At 37.4% G+C, this 22,362-nt stretch overlaps 1 protein-coding gene across 2 annotated transcripts in view; it reads right to left on the reverse strand.

The window, feature by feature from the left end:
* Positions 1 to 1,258: 1,258 nt before the first annotated feature.
* The window catches only part of CRY1 (cryptochrome circadian regulator 1), a 41,949-nt gene continuing 20,845 nt past the window's right edge, over positions 1,259 to 22,362 (reverse strand). The window contains exons 2-14 of one of the 2 annotated variants that reach the window (XM_085321686.1): positions 20,850 to 20,958; positions 16,632 to 16,774; positions 15,038 to 15,222; positions 13,643 to 13,731; positions 10,641 to 10,781; positions 10,217 to 10,528; positions 7,704 to 7,855; positions 7,408 to 7,610; positions 6,524 to 6,625; positions 5,311 to 5,406; positions 4,070 to 4,141; positions 3,878 to 3,985; positions 1,261 to 1,938 (exon numbers count right to left, since the gene is read on the reverse strand). In XM_085321686.1, coding sequence (XP_085177812.1) covers positions 3,882 to 3,985; positions 4,070 to 4,141; positions 5,311 to 5,406; positions 6,524 to 6,625; positions 7,408 to 7,610; positions 7,704 to 7,855; positions 10,217 to 10,528; positions 10,641 to 10,781; positions 13,643 to 13,731; positions 15,038 to 15,222; positions 16,632 to 16,774; positions 20,850 to 20,958 — 1,708 coding nt within the window. In that variant the 3' untranslated portion in view covers positions 1,261 to 1,938; positions 3,878 to 3,881. Of the gene's footprint in view, positions 1,939 to 3,877; positions 3,986 to 4,069; positions 4,142 to 5,310; positions 5,407 to 6,523; positions 6,626 to 7,407; positions 7,611 to 7,703; positions 7,856 to 10,216; positions 10,529 to 10,640; positions 10,782 to 13,642; positions 13,732 to 15,037; positions 15,223 to 16,631; positions 16,775 to 20,849; positions 20,959 to 22,362 lie in introns of both variants that reach the window. The other variant, XM_085321687.1, reaches the window with a different exon arrangement.

Below are 22,362 nucleotides of genomic sequence, written 5' to 3' on the forward strand. Positions count from 1 at the left end.
CCTCTGCAAGTCTAAGTTCTTGGCTGCAGCAAGAAGAGGAATCCTTTTTGTATTTAAAGAGGGGCRAAATTAGTTTACCTTATAATTTCACTCCTTGGAAAGCTTCTTTACTTATTCAACTTCCAGACTGGTTGAGGGAAGGTGATATTTAACAATTGTATTTTCTTACCTTGATAAAATTTCTCTGCAGGAGTTTCACAGACCATTGATTTAGAAAAGCCATTGGAACATTTCATTTAGATGGTATGATTTCTTTTTAGCATAAATAAGCAGAAAACATCCAATAGGATCTTGTCTTGATAGGATAAGACTTTTCCTAAAATATTACAGGCCTGTGGTCTAACTTCTTTTTTAGATTATTTAAATGAGCAAAAGAATTGTGTAGTCTGTTGGTTTACGTATGTTACCAGGAAACCTCTCCATTCTCCTTGGATTGATCTGTGGAAAATGCTTAACAGCTGTTTCTCCATTTTCAGTGTTGAGTTTTCTTTCTCGAAGACCAGTCAAAGATTCTCTGCCTTAATATACTTCAGTAGAATTTTTTATTTTGCTATGGGGTGTAAATCAGTACAGAGATATACTTAAATTATCTAAAAATCTATGAATAGATACAACCACAGCAGCTTGTCCTGTTGCACATATTGTCAGCCCACGAATCTGGTCTGAATTTTATCTCCAAGGGCCCCATGTCAATCACATGATACTAAGAATATAAGAACAGACAACTCTCACTTGAGAATAATTTGTACATCCACTAAAGTTGCTAACTGACCTATGTAGTAATATATATGTATTAACTCAAACTGTTTCTTCCAAGATCTTAACATTCTGAGAAAACATTAGATCCAACTTTTCTAAACATTTTAGAGGCAGAATTCTGATGTAGTGGCCAATAAACACAATCAGTTGCAGGAAAGACTGCCAGGCTAACAAGCAAACCATAGGTACAGCAGAAAAAAAAAAAAAGAAAAAAGAAAAAACCATACAATTTAAATTCTCCAGAAACACCTAATAAATTTGACTGGGGGAAAATATTTAATGTAGGACTACATACACACGAACAATTTCAATAAAAACAGCCAAATAATTTGGACAGCATTTTGCTTCAGTATCATGAAACTCGAGTGAAAGTTAAACTGGAAGCCATGTACAATTAACTTTAATATATTAAGTTTTAACATTACAGATCCCTTATTTTCCAAATAATTTTGTTGGGAAATATATACCAGAGTAATAGCATACAAAAAAACCCACACATGTGTCTGTATATACATTTTTTTTTTTTTTTTATTAACAGGGTCAAGTCATTACTGAACAAGGCAACTGCGAAATACAAGGACTGGACATATACATGATAAGTTTACAACTTGACAAAAAATTGGCATATGACTTATATACAAATGCATTTAATAAAGATTGCAACTCTACTGTATTTTAATTAAACACAGTCCTAAGCACTTGCATTATGAAAGTATGAAGTTGATCATACAGAGGTCAAATTCTGAAATCTAAAAATAGTAATAGTTTAAAAACCTCAAAGCCTTCTATGTCCATCTGTTTTTACAGAACATCACTACAGCTTTTCCTACTACCATATACATGAAAGATTATCAAAAATATATTGATGGGTCTATCGCTAATCATGAATGTTTGTATTTACATTAAGTTAACAAATTCCTCACCAAATAGTTTATATACAAAACTCAGTTTGCCCTTTGTGAAAGAGTCATTAAAAAGTTAAAAACCATAGAAATGCCAGTTAGAAATAATGCATTCCAAAAATTGGACTTGTTTACAACAACTGAGAACAATTGAAAATAATTTATGAAAAACTATGTTGTTTTAGTACAAGTACTCTCACAACACTTCAGTTCCAATACAGAGTAGTAGAGTTTTTTCCTGTGTGTTCTTGATGTGGTATGTTCTCTTCCAATAATACTGCAAGAAAAAAAAAAATCTCACTTAAGCAAATTGTCACATAGTCTTTGAGGAAGGCAGAAATAATTCAAGGGACCAATACTCTTTTCCCCCCTTCTCAGTGCAGTGAGCCCTTTTACAGACCTAAATGACTCCAAGCTCTTATTCTTACTCCTTCAATGCCAAAAGGGGGGGGGGGGAGGGATACTACCTTTGTACTTTATTGCTAATCACAAACTGTACATCTATTTGCCAGCGGTGCTTTTGAATCTTGGCCGATTTTTATATCCARCTCTAATGCTCTTCCTGCCTGCTCTGAACACCTCCAACAGAAAAGCAGTCTTCTCTGCAGAACTAGAAGCCCCTCCAACTCTTCTCCACTGAATAAGAGCTTATACAGGATCCAGCTGTTTGCTCTTCAGCTATCATTTTTAGAAAGACACAAGCACCTGAGGAATTATGTGCTACAAGAACACAAATGCTGAATGAAACCTATACATACTGAGAATTAGACAGCTACCAAATATGGATTTTCTTGGATTTAAGCTCCCCTCCAGCCTGAGTGACAAAAGTTGTGCTGAGAACATGGAAGCACAATTTAAACTGCTCCTTATGTACAAGGAAATAGCAGATGAATCAAGCAGTGGTGTCTCAGTTCATTTCTTTAAGAAATGGAGAATGATAGGCAACATGGGACCAATATTGCAGTTCTTTACTGAATTAAATCAGTGCAACACAATTGTTCATAATGCACTGCAATAATTTTGTCAAAGTGCCGATGTTGCAAAACAATTAGATCTTGCTGTCAAAACTATATGCAAAGGATTAAGTTTGCTGTTTTATCTATAGAGATGCTGAACGTGCTTTCTACAACTGCCGTATGGCAACCCTATCTCTCAATTCCACCAAAAGCTCCACATCCATTATTTTTGCTACTGAAATGACATGTTGACTGCCTTTAATCTATACAGCCATACTTCTGGGCCTGAAATCTCGTCCCTTCTTGTTTCTGACAGCCATTCTTTCCTGGCTTCCCTTCCTTAGCATGCATCTCAAGTGATTTTCCTAATTATCCAACTCAGGTTCACAGCAAAGGGTATAATGTCCTATTCTGTTCTCCCTCCTTACCCTGTAATTATATCATTACCTAAGTAATTGTATCCAAAACAAAAAATCCAGTAACTTCGTTATGTTGATCATTTCACACAAATCAAAATTTTCATAATTTACTTCTCACTACACATTTTTGACACAGGTTCACATATAGCTAGCTATCAGCCCAAATTCAGGGTGGACAAAAGTACAACTCATGATCATCCTCTCACCTATGCCTCCTTCCTCAAATTCAAAGTACTTTTCACCACAGCTTTTCTTGACAAACTTTGGCAATCTGAGCATCCTGGCTGGATTACRGACCAGTGACAAAAGGTTTCCAGGACAAGAACCCAAGTACTACATCATTTTTTTGCAGGTTTTTTGCACAGTCTCTTTAAAACATGGCCTTCTTGATCCATTCACACATCTACAGCTCTAATCCAGGCTCTTAGACTTTCCTTTAAGCTCTGTCAGTTTTCTGATGCAAGTGACTATATATTCACACAAGCAATGCTGCTGGCACAGTCTAACGCAAGATTCAGGAACAGAGAGTAAATGAAGCTCTATAAGCAGCTTTGCTAATATATATGGAACCATAGTTCATGCTTTTCTTTGACACCTCAAATAAGGTGTCTGGCTATTCTTCAGTCTTGGTCTATTCTTATGCTTCCTATCTCATTTATCTCATTTTTTGTAAGCTCTCTAGGGCCAGAAGTTATGTTTCATGTTTGCACAGCACCTGGAACTGAAGGATCTAACAGTAACTTAAGTTACTTTGTATTGCAGCAATACAAATGTTATTAACAGATGAAAAATCTGTACAATAACTTACTAACAGGAAACTTTGAAGTTTCTCAGTTCTTACCAGTTTAATTTGTGCTCTGTCGCTGGACTTTGGGCCCAATGCTTTGAGTTTCTTCTTCTGGATTTGGGCGTTTGCCTGCACTAATGCCAGTACCAAGGGATGTTCTTCCTGATAATTTAAAACCAATACTTAAGACTCTATTGTGCTTTCATATACAGACAGGAAGGAAACCTTTTTTTTTTTTTTTTTTACCTGTTTGCAATAGATGTGATTGCTGATTGTCTCCATGAGCATAGTGTAAGATACTACTTGCTTGACAGTAACCTGTTCAGATAGAGTAGATATTTATCATAATAAAATTTAGAACCAGAACCAAGTGTAAAATTACATTAAGATTTAAAATAAAAAAGAGCCAATTGATTAGTTTTCACATYATTACCATAAAAAAATCCTGATAGAAACCAACTTGAATTAAAAATTCCCTTACCCAAAAGKCTCACAATACCATGTGCAGTAATTAAAAAATGCTATTATTAAATAAGCATGTGTAAAGCAATGTATTAAGTGCATAGACATTAACGTATTATCTTCTTTGTTTGTTGCAAGCATAAGGTGTTTGTATATATTATCTTCTATTGTACTATTATTTTAAGATGCTATAAATTTTAACTTCTGTACTGTAAACTCTCGTCAATCTTTTTAAGTATTGTAATAGCAATAACAAATCTTTAACATAGCTAAGCTGCAGAAAAAATGGAAGTTAAAGACACAAACCATTTTCTCATTCAGGAAAGTGGCAACTCTGACACTGAGCATTYTGAATAAATAGAGCAAATTAGCAAAAGCAGCTGCAATTTTCCTTATTCTGAACAGTTACTGTGTTCCAGTAATGTTCTGGGAACTTAAAGAGTACATTCTCCATGACCAGTAAATACACAACATCCACCAAGACTGCAAAGAAAAGACACTGGGATAAATCTGCCTGCAACTTTGATCTACTACAAATCACAGCTGAAATTTTCRTGTAGTTAAGTAGCAACAATTTACCTCCATTATATAGGAATACCCAGACAAAATAGTGGAAGTTGATTCCACATAGGAAAGGTGGGGGTAAAAATTAAGAAAATGATAACATGCGAATTTTGTTATCACGTGCATAAACACACTAATACTAATTCTTCTTTCAGTGTCTTTCATTTAATGTAACCTAAGATAATAGGATTTTTGTTAAGTTATGCTTGTCATTTTTCCATCTCTGCTCACAAAATAGTATATGAATATTTTTCTGGATTGGGATTTTAGAGATAAAAGTGACAAGATAAGCAAGTTCACTGTAAAAGATAATTTATGTTTAAAGAACAGAAACAAGGCCATCTCCAGTTGYAGATAGCAGATGTCACCAAAAATTAATCCAAGTTATTTTGATGATTTATCTGTTTTTCCGAAGTTGCAAGAATCTGGAGATCCTCTATAGACAGGTACTCCCATAATACCTTGCTGCTGAATTCCACTTGCTCCAGTATGAGAATCTCCCAGGGCACATGTCTGAATACCAACAGTATGACCGTCACCAGTTCCTAACTGAGCTCCTGGGAAAAGTGAAGAAAATTTATATATCATCCTAAGTTATGTTTTAGGATATACAATTCCAGTTTTAGAGTTAAAAGTAGTATTTCCCCCTTGAAAAGGATAGAATTAAGTGTAATATTTTGCTTTTTCTATTTTTAATTATCTCAAAAGAGATCCAAAGTTTTAATGGTTTGCACTTTGCAAATTCAGACAAATATACACAGTAGATAATCCTTACATTCCTGATGTAAGAGGTAGAGCTTATATACATACRTATTTGAAGGAGAAAAGGCACTTAACATTAACTGTTGAATTAAGCTCTCTTTGTCTATTAAAGCCCCAGACCTAAACAAATCAAAGCTAAAACAACCAGCTTTTAGAAGTCTAGATTTTTATTCTCTAACAGTAGCTTTGCTAAACCAGACCAAGAAGGTCCATCTTCCTCTACAACCTTGGCCAAAGCCCACAGTGAATATAAACCCAGGATATTTCCAGTTCTATTGCACCCTTTTAGAACAAGAAGCCCAAATACACATAGTTTTCAAAGTGCTGATGTACTATAGATTTATACAATGTCATAAGAGTGTTCTCATTTTGTATTTATTTCCTAGTAATTCATTAATATTAATCTCTAAATTACATGAAAATTACTTTAGGCTATTAATATTCTTTATCAAAATCATGATAAGTTAGGTACTATGTACTTACAKACAGTCTACCGTACTGCTATTGATAATATTGTAGACTTACAGATTCCAATAAAACAATCTAATGCTAGCATTAAAAGACTCAGAGTAAGAGGTTTGACTTTAAAGAATTCAAAAATCACTGTTTACTACAAATGTCAGATGGCTTGTTGATTTCTAAAGTGAGATCACATGTTCAAAGGCTTTTGAAATCAAACTGATGTATGTTAATAAGTGATTTGAAAAAAAGGAAAAAAAATCTTATATCTGTTCCTCAGATTAAAAAAAATCTGAAGATATCTTTATACAAATATTAGCAAACTTAAGAAATCTGAAAACATTTTACTCATTTACACTTTAAACTATTTTGTGAAGACAGTTCTTTTCTATAAACGTAAGAAGTTTGTGCAGTTCAGTTCCAATACTTCTGTGAATTAAGAATTTGACTGACCTCCTGTACTACCACAAGCAGAAATGTTTTCTCCTGGCGAATATCCCATTAGGCCACCATTTCCATTTCCATTTGGATTAGAAGGCACTGTTGCAAGAAGACCTAAGCAACAAAATAAAATTCAAAGGCATAAAGACAGATGGCAAAAAGGTTTAATGTRGCATGCTTTATGCTCCTAACAGCCAGTTCTCCATCCTCGCCCCAAATATTTAGCTTTGTTATAGGAGAGTATCTGTCCATCCCCACAAATGCTTAGGATCCTGTCAGGTAATTTTAGGTCATAAAATTTAGCAGGCCTTTTGTACAGAGTATTCTGTATGACTTCTCCAATACACACTAGTTGCATATATTCACTGTGTTACACTGGAGTGCAATGGCTCCTGATTCTATATCCAGTACCATAAGAATACGCAGACTGCTTACACCTTGCTGAGCTATACAAATGCAGATGATTTACTTTTCAGAGCAAAGTGGATGTTCTTTCCAAAATAGAAAGAACACTACCAGAGTTTTCTTCAGTCTATTTGAGTACTTGCAAATGGTACGGTTTGAGTTTTGAACTGCTTTCAATTTCTAATCACTGGTGTAAGACTGTACAAGAGAATCACAATGCTCACGAGACCCAGTTTGAGCAGAAATTTCCAAAAACCCACTSAGAAAGTAATTTTCCTAGACAAATTAAGATACAGAAAGAGGCACTCCCATACAAGCTCAGACTTCCCCTCCTCCTCCTCCTYGGTTACATCTCTAATATTTCAATTTATTTGGATATACAACCCCAATTATAACTTCGAGCTCACAAATGATTACCATCGCTACAGGACAAAACAATCAAGGGAAAGGGAGATAAGTTTTCATATAAAGCCAATAGGCTATAACCATACCCAGTCCTCTATATCGTGAAAGCTGCTGGTAGATTTGTTTCATCCTCTCAATATTCAGACGGCTTGCCTCTGCATGATTTACCATTGGCTTGGGATAATTAACTCCTATAATGCATTTTGCAGCCTTCTGGACACTCTCTGGTGCATTCCAAGGATCATAGATGTATTTTGCAGGGAAACCTCTGAGTACAGGCAAATAACGTCTTGAAAGAAATAAAAAGAATGTTTTAAATATAAAGCAATTAAAAGTTTAAGCAAATTCAATGATGCACTACAATTTCTGGATTGTGAATTACCTGATATAATCCCCATTTGGGTCAGTTCTTCTACCAAAACCCACTGGACAGTAGCAGTGAAAAAACTGCTGAAAAAAGGAACTACAGGAGAGCCACATCCAACTTCCAGCATTCACACTCCAATCTGCATCAAGTAAGAGTTCTTCAAACACCTTGAGAAATTAGAGTACAAATTAGCCCAGAGATAGGTAGATCTTTGAAATGTCTATTTTCAGGAGTTCCTCAGAGTTTCAGATTTCAGCAGAGAAAATCATGACAACACTCTTTCTAACCTGGCAACATTCACAAAGTGCTCAGCACACAACTGCAAGTACTTACCTAAAAGCCAAATCCAAGGACAACGGTGAAAGCACCTGTTTGGCTTACCATGTAAAAGTTTTGGTGTTAGCTTTGGGATTTCTGCAAGAAACCACACATTTTTGCATAAAAACATCCTTCAAAACAAATCTCCCATAGGATGGCTGGAGTCTAATTGTTCACAAGTTTATTTGATGTTGCTTTTAGAACAGCTGCTTCTTTGTGTTACAACTGAATAACCTTTGCAAGCTTCCAGAAAACTGGGAACATACAAGCACACATTTCAAACTCAAACTCCCAGTCTGGAGACTGGAACTTCCTCAGCAACTTTTGCTATGTAAGGAGACCCCAGAGTAACATTCAAGCAATTCTGGGTAGCACAAGCAGAGAGTTCATGAAGGCTGCTAATTATTTTAATAAAGTCAGTCTTGATAATGTAAGCCTAAATTSCTAGAGGTATATGAACCACCAAGCACACTGAAGAACAGTCAGATTAGAAATCTAGTTAGAAGACAAAAAATGTCTTCTCTGATAATTGCTACTCCTATTATATTAAAAAGATCCCATGAAAAACTTGAAGATTTTCAAGGTCTTACTTTAAATATGGAACTCAATGTTTCTGAAATATTCAAGTTTCTAGCACTGATTATTTTAATTATTAATACAGACAAGCCTAACTTGCACAAAAAGTTCCTTTACTCAGTCAGATCACTTACAAAGTAGGCTCACGGGGGGTGAGGTGGGGGAAGAGAGAAGCCTCATTCTTTGAAGGAGAACATTTAAGGCTCTTTTAAACTTATATTATCTCCAAGCATTCCAAAGAAACTATCATCTTTAAGACACCAAAACTTAACAGATCTTACTATTACAACCTAACTTCAACTAGTTTTATTTTAATATAAAGTCTAAATAAGGTAATAACATTCAAAAAGGATCTCTCTCAACATATTCAATGTGGCATTCATACCATGCTGTGCACTGAATAAGAGTTAAAGTGTCTTCGCCTGAATACATGCAGCCATTAGAAAAGAGTATTTGTTTTGAAAAATAAGGTTTAAGCACCTTTAAAAATATTTTAAATAGAAAGTAACTAATAATGTAAAAATATCTTTAGATGAAAATAACATTAACTGTTAGCACACAACTGTTCCACTAGATGCTGCCATGTAATAAGACTTCAGAAGGAACATTGCCTCAGAAGGCCAGATTAACTTTGGCTAACTGGGGATTTATAAATTACACCACCTTGCACTGCAGAAGTCCAGACCCTCCACTAATCAGTATTACTTCAAGAGTAAGAACGATCTAGTTTTTAATTTGTCTTCAATGTCTTCATTTGACTGTTATTGGCACATTTGCATCTGCTAGGTCTGTATCTGTGAGCTGTGAAAGGAAAATTCCCAAAGCAGCTTATGTTGTTGTATAACAAAGACTTTTTTTTTTTTTTTTTTTTTAATTGCAAAGGGTTTGCTTATCTTATCTGTTTGGAAAGGTGAAATTTCATAAGATTATATACACACACACACACAAAGGTGAAGTCACAATCCTGATGAGGAATAAATTGTTCCTAAAATTTTAAAAATAACTAATTTTATTGACAATTTTTAAAAAGGTAACACTACTGAACAAAGAACATTATACTGATGTATAARACAGATTAAATTATTCCATTCTTTTCTTCAAAAAGAAAATCACATTTGTACTTTGAACCTCCAAGTATCCTGGATATCTGACAGAAATTAATTGCACTGAAACTACAGCCAAATCATGTTGCCCCTGCACACACCTCTAACATGAGATGATGGGATGAAAGTGAAGGACAGGATATATTCTCAATTTTCTCCATTTAATTCCTACAGTAATTTCCCTTAGCAGGGAAGGGGACGTTAGAGAGGTAAACAAATATTGCTCACACAATATGAGAAAAATTTCATTTAAAAGAGAAATTACTGTTTACTTGCCAAGATTTAGGAAGAGCTCAAATTTATTTTTTTTTTAATTGCAAACCTACTTTGACTGCAAGAAATATTCTAATATTCCAATAAAATTAATTCAAGAAGAAAAACTTCAGTGCCATTGGTTTGATCAGAAATAATTTAACTTTGGCTGCAGCTTAACTTTTAAAATTTAACTTATACTATAGAGTAAAATAATTCTAAAATTAATTTCAGAAATAATAGGTACTTTAAAAAAAATTCAAGAATGAGAACCATTACCTTCATTCCTTCTTCCCAGCTAATCCAGAGATCACCTCGAGTCAAGAAACATGCCACAGCATGCCGGGCTAAATGGTGAATCCAGCCTTCTTGGCGAAGCTGTGTCATAATTGCATCAATCCAGGGAAAACCTGTCCTGCCTTCTGCCCACTTGGCCAAAGCCTCAGGATTCTTATCCCAGGGAATTTGAACACAGATAGGATTTCCCTCCATTTTATCAAATCGTGGATTGTTAGTTGCTGCTGTGTAGAAAAATTCACGCCATAACAGCTGGCCATAGAGAGAGAGGGGAGGGGAGCTGTTCTTTTTTACCTGAAAACCACCATTAAAAAAAAACATTTTGTTAGGAAAAGGTAGTCGGGGTGTGGAAAGCAGAATGGGGAGAAAAATCACAGCATCTAAGATGACCATGCAGAAATCATACCTTTTTATACAGGTCCGTTAACTTGAAATAAAAGAGACGACAGGACAAACAGCCAAAACGGAGGTAGGGACTAAGCCCTGTAGGACTTGCCAGAAGGGAATTCGCATTCATTCGTGGTCTTTCAAAGTTTGCTACCCAAGCCTAAAGCATTGAAAACACCAACATCAGATCAGAGACTCAGTAGCTGCATATAAAGGGATAAATCAAACACTAAATATTTTTATATAACTGTAACTGAATCTAGACACTGGACAGCTGATCATGTTACCTACAATACTTAGGAGTTCCTCCTGGATCAGCAGAATCTTTGGAAGACAGTTCATCCCAATGCAGAAGGCATGGTCTATCCCCTAGAACTGGCTATCTCTTTTGATTATATACAACAGAAACCTAAAGAACTAGTAAAACGTTGGCCTTCAGAGGAATCCCTCTTCAAAATAAATGAAAACTATGTTTCAGGTTAAGATGACCTCCAATAAAAAATAAGAATTCTTTTTTTCAAAATATAAAAGACTTTCTCCAAAACGAAAATTGGGAGACAACTGGCTACCATCATGTAAAAACAAGAAACAGCAACTTGATTTTTGGAATTATTATAATACTATAAAATAATAATTAATATTAATATTATCAAGAAGGGCAATAAGTAGGATCACAAYCCTGGATTTCAGGAGAGTGGATTTTGGCCTTTTTAGGTACATACTCAGACAAATCSTATGGGTTAGAGCCCTAGAAGAAGAGAGGAGGCCCAAGACAGCTGGTTAATGTTCAGGCATCACTTCCTCTAAGCTCAGAGTGGTGTACCCCTATGATAAGGAGGAAGTCAAGCAAAGGAGGCAGGAGACCCACAAGGATGAGCAAGGAGCTCCTGGCAAAACCTCAAACAGAAGTACACAGAATGTAGAAAAGAGACAGGCCTCTTGAGAGAATTGTAGAAATATTGTCAGAGTATTCACGGATGCAACAAGGAAGGCCAATTTCAAACTACAACTGGCAAGGGATGTCAAGGACAACAAGAAGGGCTTCTTCAAATACATCAGTAGTAAAAGGAAGACTAGGAAAACGTGGGCCYGTTGCTGAATGGGGTGAGAGCCCTAGTGATGAAGGATACAGAGAAGGCAGAGTTCCTGAATGCCTTCTTAGCAGTAAAGACTGAAGCAAACAGCAGCTCTCAGGCCTGGAGACAAGAGCGAAAGTCTGGAGAAAGGGAAGACTTCCCTTGGTCAAGGAGGATCAGGTTAGGGATCATTTAGGCAAACCAGACACTCACAAATCTGATAGGACATACCCACAAGTGCTGAGGGAGCTGGCCGATGTTATTCCTAGGCTGCTCTCCATCATCTTTGAAAGGTCATGGAAAACCAGAGAGGTGCCTGAAGACTGGAAGAAAGCTAATATCACTCCAGCCTTCCAGAAGGGCAAGAAGGAGGACCCAGAAAACTACAGGCTAGCCAGCCTCACCTCCATCCCTGGAAAAGTGATGGAACAGCTCATCCTGGATGTCATCTCCAATCATATGGAGCATAYGAAGGTGATCAGGAGTAGTTAGCATGGATTCACCAAGGGAAAATCCTGCTTAACCAATCTGATAGCCTTCTAGGATGGAATGACTGGCTGGAGTAGGTGAGAGGAGAATAGTCTCTTGACTTCAGCAAGGCTTTTGACACTGTTTCCCATAACATCCTCCTATGCAAGCTCAGGAAGTGTAGGTTAGACAAGTGGACAGTGAAATGGATTGAGAGCTGCTGAAAGGCAGAGCTCGGAGAGTTGTCATCAGTCGTGCAGAGTCTAGTTGGAGGCCTGTAGCCAGTGGAGCTCCCCAGGGGTCAGTACTGGGTCCAGTCTTGTTCAAATTACTCATCACTGACCTGCACAAAGGGACAGAGTGCCTCCTCAGCAAGTTTGCTGAGGATACCAAACTGGCAGCAGTGGCTGATGTACCAGAAGATTGTGCTGCCATTCAGAGGCACCTCGACAGGCTGTAGATTTGGGCAGAGAGGAACCTCATCAAGTTCAACAAGGGCAAGTGCAAGGTCCTGCACCTAGGGAAAAATAACCCCAGGCACCAGTACAGGCTGGGGGTTGGCCTGCTGGAWAGCAGCTCTGCAGAGAGGGACCTGGGAGTTTTGGTGGACAAAAAGTTGACTATGAGCCAGCATGTGGCTTCTTGTGGCCAATGGTATCCTAGTTTGCATTAGAAAGAGTGTTGCCAGCAGGTCGAGGGAGGTGATCCTGCCCCTCTACTCAGCCCTGGTAAGGCCACATCTGGAGTACTGAGTCCAGTTCTGGGCTCCCCAGTACGAGAGAGACATGGCACTACTGRAGAGAGTCCAGCATAGGGCTACAAAGATGATCAGCGSGTTGGAGCATCTGGCCTACGAGGAACGGCTGCGAGAGCTAGACCTGTTTAGCCTGGGGAAGAGAAGACTAAGGGGGGAATCTTATCAACGTCTACAAATACTTRAAGTATGTGTGTGGGATGTCAAGAAGATGGGGTCAGACTCTCTTCAGTGATGTCCAGAAACAGGTCAAGAGGCAACAGGCACAAACTGAACCACAGGAAGTTCCACCTGAATATGAGGAAAAACTACTTCACTGTGAGAGTGACAAAGTGCTGGAACAGGTTGCCGAGAGAAGTTCTGGAGTCTCCTTCTCTGGAGATACTCAAAACTTGCCTAGACATAATCCTGTCCAACATGCTCTGGGTGACCCTGCTTGAGCAGGGGGGCTGGACTAGATCTCCAGAGGTCCCTTCCAACCTCCACCATTCTGTGATTACATACAGGTCTTGAGCTCAAGTTTGTTACTGTACAGAGGGCCGCTTTCTTCCTCTGTGACTGTGTCCAATATTTGTTTGAATAAATTTTTTTAAATGGCTGCAATTTGCGTCTGTGATTTCATGAGTACAAAGTAAGACTTGTCCAATTCTTTTTGCATTTAATTGCAAAGAACAACTATGTTTTCCTGATATTATGTCTTGCTTACAATAACTTGTAATATACCTTTCGTTCTAAATGTCTTTCCAGTCGTGTCAGAGCTTCGGTTTCTCCTCCTGGCCATACTGCAGAAGGCAGACCATCTGTGTCAAAACCTGAAAAACAAATTAGAACAAGGAAATTCCCTGTTTGTTTACATGGTAAGGCAACAAAAGTATAGTGTAGTGATACTGAGATACATTTTGCTGCATGTTGAAAATAGCCTGAATTTGAATGCACGGCAAAGTAAAAGTTTTAAAACTACTATTTGCCAATGGGACCAACTCCCATCAAACCACATTAGAATACTTACAACTCGCAGCAAGAGGCAATTTTTCCATTCCATTATGAAGTTTAAAGCAGACTGACTTTACTTGAATTAAACTTTGCTTTCTTTTCTTTTGCAAATACAGGAGATTTTTCATTTATTTTCAAAGTTATTTTCTAAATCTCAGATTTGCAGTATGTGGCACATCCCAAAACCATGATTTTTTTTTAATCTCTATCCCCCCCCCGAAAAATTACTATGAAGCAGCAACAATTGCTATTCTAATTCAAAGAATGCCCCAGAACTTTTTGCATTAAGTAGAAGCATGAGTATTATCCTTGGAACAAATATTCACATGTTGCATTGATCTGAACTTGAACACCACAACAGGATTATGGTCAATTTGATGGTAAGTACTTCATGATTTGTGGGCAGAGGCAGGAGAAGAAAAAGAGAGGAAGAGATTGCTTTAAAACTAAACTTACAGGAAGAGGTCTTAAGAAGCTTCTAAAATAACTTGCAATGGATAAGCAGCCTTAGGAAACATCCATACTGAAATCCTTGCCTGTTCAAGCATTAATACTATTCATATATGCTGTACTGTACAACATATTGGTCCCAGCCCCATGAAACTGCCAGTAAATAACATTCTCAGCCAATGCAGATGAAGTAGAAAAGCAACAGACAAGTTAGCCTTCATTACTTTTTTGCCTTTTTATGACCTTTTTGTAAATTTATTTTTTAAAAAAATCTTGTCTTGCAATGCCAAAGTGACAGATTAGCAATCTGAAGCACAAGGATACCAAATTCATTCAATATAAAGAGAAGTATCAAAGTAGGTTAGTGATGATTTGGTATGGGAGAACAGCTATATGATGCTAAACTATGCTACACATGAAACCAAACACATGAAACCAAACAACATTTAGTGTAGTTTGACCTATCTGACCTACCATTAAAACAAAAACAACCTCCCCTTCTTCCCCCMAAAAATACTTAAAATTTACAATGTTGACTATGCTTTTCTATTCCTTTTTTATGTCATAATCAGCACCAGTTTAACAATAAAGCACAAACAGAACCTCTCGTGTGGAGATCCGAGCAGTAGATCAAGCCTGATCTGTTACACAATGTCAAGAAGTCTTAAAACATACCTAGTTCTTCAAGTGATGGGACCCCATATTTCTCATCGTGGTCATCAGAAACTGGAGTAGTACATTTTTCCATCACTTCTGGAGTTATAGTCTCTACTGGCATCTCCAGTGGTTCCATTCTACTAATTAGAGTCTGGAAACGCTTGTAAGTAAGAGGAGGCTGCCCTCCATTTAATTCTATTATTCTGTGTTTGAAAAACAAAACAAAACACAACAGGCATATCAGACAGCTGTATATTACAATGTTGCTTTTATATAAATAAATATATAAGTGAATATATATATATAGCTACTCATATACATATGGAGAAAGGAAATAACTTCTTACCTGCCATTTGCTTATTATATAGACAGATCTAGACAGTTTGAACCTTAATTTAACCATCCCTTCCCACTAGAGATGCACATAAATTAACTGCCTATAACGAGTCAATTATTCTTAATTCTCAGGCTGAGGAAAAGTCCCTCAAGAATGAGTAACTATGAATATACCCAGCTCAAGGGAAACAAAATATGTATCAGCAAAGCAGCAGATAGACCACAGCTACATAGAGACACACTCAAGTTACCAAAACCATTTTTAAAACAAAATTAAGTTATTCACATAGAAAAATACTTTTATTTGGTATTAAGACAACTGTCCAAAGTACAACTGTTTAATGTGTGAAAAAAATTAAGCTAAAATTTATACACCACATCTGCTGTCAAAACACACAATTTTCATACTCTGCATTGTCCAGCCTTAAATATACTTAAATCAGAAGTCAGGAAATCCTCTAAAAAATAATTTACAGAAAGTGTTAGATGAAATCAACTGTTGAGGAAAGGGGGTGAGGAGAAAAGAAAGGAAGATTTCAGATTATGATAAAAATTGCTATTGGCTTAAAAACAATAAAAATATTCCCTCCTTCACTGGAAGGGAAGTAGGAATCTACCACACTAAGTTACTCAATGTTAAGAGAAGCCAAGTCATACTTTTGAATAGCTTGTGGATTATGTTTCTATAATAGGGAGTTAATGCTAATCCATATAAACAGAGATCTGTGGAAAAATATAAACAAGACATTAAGTAATGCAACACAGAAATATCAAACTATCCCCAACTATTCATTGAATACACAGCAGTTAGGAAATACTTCTTGAAAAAAATGTCAGCTTACTTGTAAGTAAAGTAAGGACAAAACAATTATTTTTACTCTTTTTAGCTAAGCCTTAAACATGCAGTGGGTACAGAGCAATGGTATTCAACTGTTATGGTTAGCATATACTGAACTACAACAGATCCTATTTTGGAAAAATTAAAGGACTGTATGAGATACTTCACTATAATTAACCAGACCATTACTTTCAAAAAATCCCCGAAACAACACTACATTTTCAGGTTTTCTGGATCAATTTTGGAGTTGCAAAATTAYACTCAGTATGTAATAAGATTTGGATGGATGAAGGAAAAACATGGAACAAGTCTTTAGCCTTATCTACTAARGATGGAATGTGCTCTGCATAGAAAGCAGCACACAATAATTAACCAGATACTACGTAAGAGTCATACCATTATCTTCAACAAAAGATTTAAAACAAAAAGGTAACTTACTTGTCTAGGTCATATAACGTATGGGAAATTCGAACAATGACCTCCACTCCAGCTTCACTTGCCAGTTTCTTAATTGCTGCATCTCTTTCTTTTCCAAATGGTTCAGAATCATATTCAATAGAAAGTTTTGCAATGTTCCATTCCTGAAACATAGAATAAAAATGTGATCTTTCAACAATTCAGTTGCTTGATGGTGGGTGAGAGAAAAGAGAATTGTAAGGACAGGCAGGATGGAACAACAGCTAGTTTCCATCAATAATTGGCAAAGATGCACAAAGGTACAAAACATTAAGATATACAGCCTTACAGAAGTAAAACCCACCATTTAGGCATCTAAACAGGAATCAGACGTGCACACACACAAGCCACCTTTACTGATCTGGCCCACTACATCTGTGCAAAATTGGAAAACTCTCCTCTAACTTTAGGTTGCCTCAAAAAAAAAATACTAAAGGAAGAGAGATAACACAGGGTCTCTTCTGGACATAATTCAGCAGCTTTTCCTCTGCAGAGCAAGATACTGCTCTTTACATACCCCTGTCAGCTTCAACGGCAGAGGTTAAGCTACTCGAGAGAAATGAATTCAAATTCTTTCCAAAATCACTTGAAGACAACAGGAGGGGGAAAGGTGGAAAATAAGCAAAAGATCAACTACCACACACTTTTCYTCCCTTTCCCAGTCCTTCTCTCCCTCCCCATCCAGAACATCCTTCAAATTCTCAAAGACAAGGAAGGCAGTGGAGGGAGAGACACAGACAGACACACACACACACCCCACAACAACAAAAAACACGCACACATACCACACACTCCAATCTCTTAAGGAGGACACCTTCAAGTAAGCCTAATATACTTTATGCCACAGGCCACTATATTTTACCCACACATGCTGTCACCAAGGCCAACAAAAAAACAGCAGGAGAGAAAAAAAATGAAGAAATGTATGACATAGCTAAAGGCTATCTGAAAGAGTAGAAAAATGATAAAGTTATGCCCACATGATCCTAGAAAGTCCCCCTGCCAATCAAACTCAGAAAAGCCTTTCCAATCCCAGATCTGTTAGATCGGTGATGTAGTCACATTGCCAGATCAGTTGAGAACTGGGTTTACACCAAGGAGATACAGGGTACCTCACCCTATTCACCYGGGGTGCTGTTTCACCTCTGGATTCTCTAGCTCCTCCCCTGAAGTCCAGACACAGCTCTGGGGACAGGTCATTCTAGCAAGGGCTTGATAGGAGGCAGTTTGGCTCCTTCCACTTTGCCATCAGCCAGCACAGTCCCAGCAGGCCTTATACTCTCAAGCAACCTCCCACACCCCCATAAAACATTTATTTTCCATTTCATAATATAAAATCACTGTCTGACAGGTTGCAGCACAATCTTTCTTTCCTCAGGCATTTTGAAAAGACTAAAAATGTGTCCAAGGGCCACAGTCACACCCCACAGGTTCCCAAGAACTCTCATACAAATACTATGTAGTGTGAATACAGCCAGGCCATATTAGCACAAGCTAGGCACTCAGAAACATGGACACAAATCACTTTGCACATACTATTCTTTGTGGTGAATTCTTTTAGAAACATGGATGCATGTAAAGAATTAGAGATTGCCTGACTTCTGTTTTCTTTATCAAAGTAGTCTCAGAGTTGAGATACAGAGCAGGCAGACACAAATTGAACAGAAAGGGCCAAAACCAATCAAGTTTGGGGGTAACTGAGTGCTGCTACAAGCAGAAGTCCAATCTCTGCATAGTCAGATAGAACCACCATTTTCAAGTTACTTAGAAGAAAATAAATAGGATAAAATTCCAGAGACCTGCAAAATCCACAAGTAAAAATATTCTGCCTCTGTGCTCTRCTCCAGGGGATGGCAGCCTACTGCTGCTATCAGTAATGCTGTTAGGTGCTGCTGAATTCAGTGTCTTAAGGGAACAAAGCTGCTCGAGAGTTGTACATGGACAGAAAAGAAGAAAGCAAAGTCATATATTTGAAAAAACCTAAACATTACACAAGGCCTTTTGCAAGAACACAGATAGATCAACATCCTGCTTGCTGAAGGACTTGTCCTTCAGCTTTGTGCAAAAAGCAGCCCTATCAGAAAACCACTGTGAAGCATTCATTCCCAGGGATCCATGACTGGGTTCCTGACACAACCCTGCAGAAGTTCCACCACCCGCCAACTCCTAACATGATTTATTTAAAGTTATCCTCTTCAAGACAAAAAAACATCTACATGTGTTCTTCGGGCTCATGATGGTTGCTCACTTTTGTGGGATATTTATGATGATGATCTGAAATATTTGGTTCACAATGTTATGTGTCTTCTGCATAACTGCACATGCCTGATACACAGATACAGCTCAGGCAGAAAAGGCCTGTGAGATTAGTTATATAAGATAGATGCACATTTCTGGTAGTCTTCTATCAGAAGTTAAAGAAGTCTTTAGAAGCTTAAGCATATGCTTCTTACTTGTTTGAGGTTAAAGCATGCTGTCCTGAAAAGCCCTACAATCAACTAAAATACAGACAATAAAGACACTTACTGGTATTTTGAGGAACCAGAAGACCTGAACAGACACAAACATTCTTACTTGAATGCTATACACTATCTGCACAACAGGTTGTATTCATTACCTTCTTAGCACTAAAATTATGTTCTGAAGATGTGGTGATCTCCCATGCAGTTAAATGTAAGTAGCCTAGTACTAAAAGTCTGAAATAGGAATTGTCAAAATCATCAAAAAATATAGAAAAATTCATCCCAGGTGGCTCAAATACAGAAAACAACATGCATAACAGTTACTAAGATGTCAAGGCAATTCTAATGTAGCTACCAATAAGCAGCAGAAAAACAAAAACTTCAAGCAAGCTATGTGAAGTGCTGCAATTCTGACATGGTACCAGAACCTGAGATGAAAGTAACCGCAAGATCTTTGCCCCCTCTTTAAATGGAATCAAACCAAACTGGCTGGAAGACAAAGTCACTTTGGACATCCAAATACTGCTGTGAGCAGCAATGTCATATAGTCCTGCAGGAAATTCTTCACCAATTGGAAATCAAGAACAGAACAGTTAGAATATCATCCAATTAGAAACTCTCAATTAAAACATGAGAATAAAGGCTAAAATTCTGAAGACTTTCGATAGTTTGATGATGAAAATTTGTGAATGAAGTTCTTGAACAGGCAATCCTTTGAGGAAAAAAAAAAAAGTATTCCCCACCACCACCATCATGCTTGTTTCAGGCACCTCAATCCAGTTATTCTCCAAGAACTTAAAAAAAATAAATAAATCAATTTGCAAAGTATTCATTTTTACTATCTTACTGTAATACCGTCGCCTTAAACACACTATTGACCAGGAAAGACTAATCTAATATCAGTAATAATCCTCAACAGTTTTAAAATTTGTTCAATAGTAAGTCTTTCCCACAAAAGCCTTAACTTCCTAGACCAGAAATCAATTTTTGAGAAGCTTAAATAGTTAGCCTGCAAAGAAGAGGCATCTAATGAAATTAAAGATGAGAMTTTCCAATCTTAGGTTCAACTTTCACTGTTTCTCTAGGTCAAGAACAATTGTGCGTTTTCAGGTACTTATTACTTTAAAAAAAGATTAAAAAGGAGGTCAAATATGCAGGAATCCTTCCTCAAACTAGGCAAGAATAATATTTAAGAGGGGAACACAGGTAACCCTGCTTTCCAGCAAGCCTATTACCAGATAAAAGCCTATCAAAACAAACCATTTTAATGTTAAATAAAAAAAAACCACAGCAGAAGTTTGACCTAAGTATTATTTTTACAAGTCAGGCTTTGAACCTGGATTCAGCTGTACAGAGTCATTTTTCAGTATTTCAAAGGGCACTTGGAAAGAAACCTTAATAATACAKAATTTACCTATACTTAGCAAACCATTAGAAATTGCTTTTATTTCCAGAGAGAAAAGAAACACAAAACTGAAGTCTAAGATTGTTCAGTTTAGTGGGTGATAAGCATGTTAGCAGACTCCTCCTTTCTGCCCCCCCCAAACAAAAAAAAACAACCTGAGAGAAACTGCAGAAAGGATATTGTTAATTGTTCACATAACACAGAACTTGTGTTAAAGTGTATTAGAACAAGAAACATTCCTAGTTGAAACCAGTCTGACAGTCACATTTACAGGCAGAAGCAAAGTGGAAAAAAGAATGTAGTATTTTAATTGCACATATTTCTAGCATTTACCTTAAAAAGTCTAGGAAAAACATCTGCTGGCTGTCCACGAATAACAAACAAACGAGAATTCAGTTTCCGTAGATTAGCATCAAGATCCTCAAGACACTGAAGTAGAAATCTGCAAAGAATTGCAAAAAAACAAACATTACTTTCCAAAGCAGATTGGACAATTTTAAGATAGAGAAAGGGAACTGAAAGGAATAACAAAACAAAATTTTACAAATCTTCAGTATTTTGTGCAGACTTCTGTTCAAGTTCACATTCTAATTACATTTAGTTTACAGTAGTTTGATAGCAATCGTATACTCAACGATACCTAATTCAGAAAACTAAACTGCACTGTCATTTCAATTTTCACCTCAACACTAATTAACTTTAGAATGTATTAAAACACAATCAAGACCTAACTAGAAGTATACTGTGACCCTAAGGAGAAAAAGCGTATCACAGACAATTAGCTGCTACYACTGCTAAACTTAATTCAAGTCCCCCTTATAACACTGCAGCCTAAATTATTACTGAAAACAACACATCAGAGGTAAGACTAGATGACAATCCCTCTGAYCTTGATTTATAAAAATACCCTCTTTAAAACAGAAAACTTCATGCATTTTGGCTATAATCCCACCTAAATTTTTTATTGAACAAACAAACAAGGAAAAGAAAGGGGAAAGGGGAAAGGGTAAGGGGAGAGAGAAGGGTGCTTCAAATCTGCAAGTCTTCCAGAAAAAAAAAGAAAAAAGAAAAAAGATTGTCAAACAAAGGATGTTGAGACAGGTTCACCTGCACAAAGATTCATTAGCAGGTTCCTTAGCTGATGACAGACRTTGGCTCTAATGTTGCAAGTTGGCTTTGGGAAGAAATAAAAACAAAAAGAAAGAGAGGAAAAAGGAACACTTTCCCTGGCAGCCAGACAGGAAGGGAGGCGATGGGAGTCTCTAGATGCACATCCTTTCCCTAGGCACTGCAGAACAGGAACAGGTGGTTCCCTCCACAATGCTTTTCTCATAACAACTATATCATTTGCATCAGGAGCTGCTCAAACCCTTCACTGGTTTCTCCTGCTTGTGATGCTGTTGGCACTGACATAAGCACACATCAACTGGGCAGGGACAGCATTACCYATCTGTTGTTAAGCACCATGTATGTGCTTTATCTGACTCACACACACTAATCAAAAGCTACATCCGAAGGGTAGAAAAAGGTGTTGGGGGGGGGGGGGGCTAAGGGGCCATTGCCATGCTGGTGGCAATTGCTTCTCAAGAACAACTGCCATAACACCACCACACACAGGTGCAAGGCTGTGAGGGTAGCAGCCTGAAAACACTGAAGCCCATGGGGCCCTGGCAGCTCCACAAGCACTGTCCCAGCAGCAGGGGGACAGGCCAGAGCCACCAGCCAAGGGCAGCCTCCAGACTGCAAAAGGCAGGTCCCCAGCAGGGCAAAGGCAACAGCACCTAAGACAGTGGGCAACGAAGGTTTACAAAAACCAGAAGTTCATAAACCACTGAAGCCAGTTTGA

The sequence above is a fragment of the Rhea americana genome, unplaced genomic scaffold (assembly GCF_003343005.1).
Source record: "Rhea americana isolate MKP2758 unplaced genomic scaffold, rheAme1 scaffold_70, whole genome shotgun sequence".
Lineage (NCBI taxonomy): Eukaryota > Metazoa > Chordata > Aves > Rheiformes > Rheidae > Rhea > Rhea americana.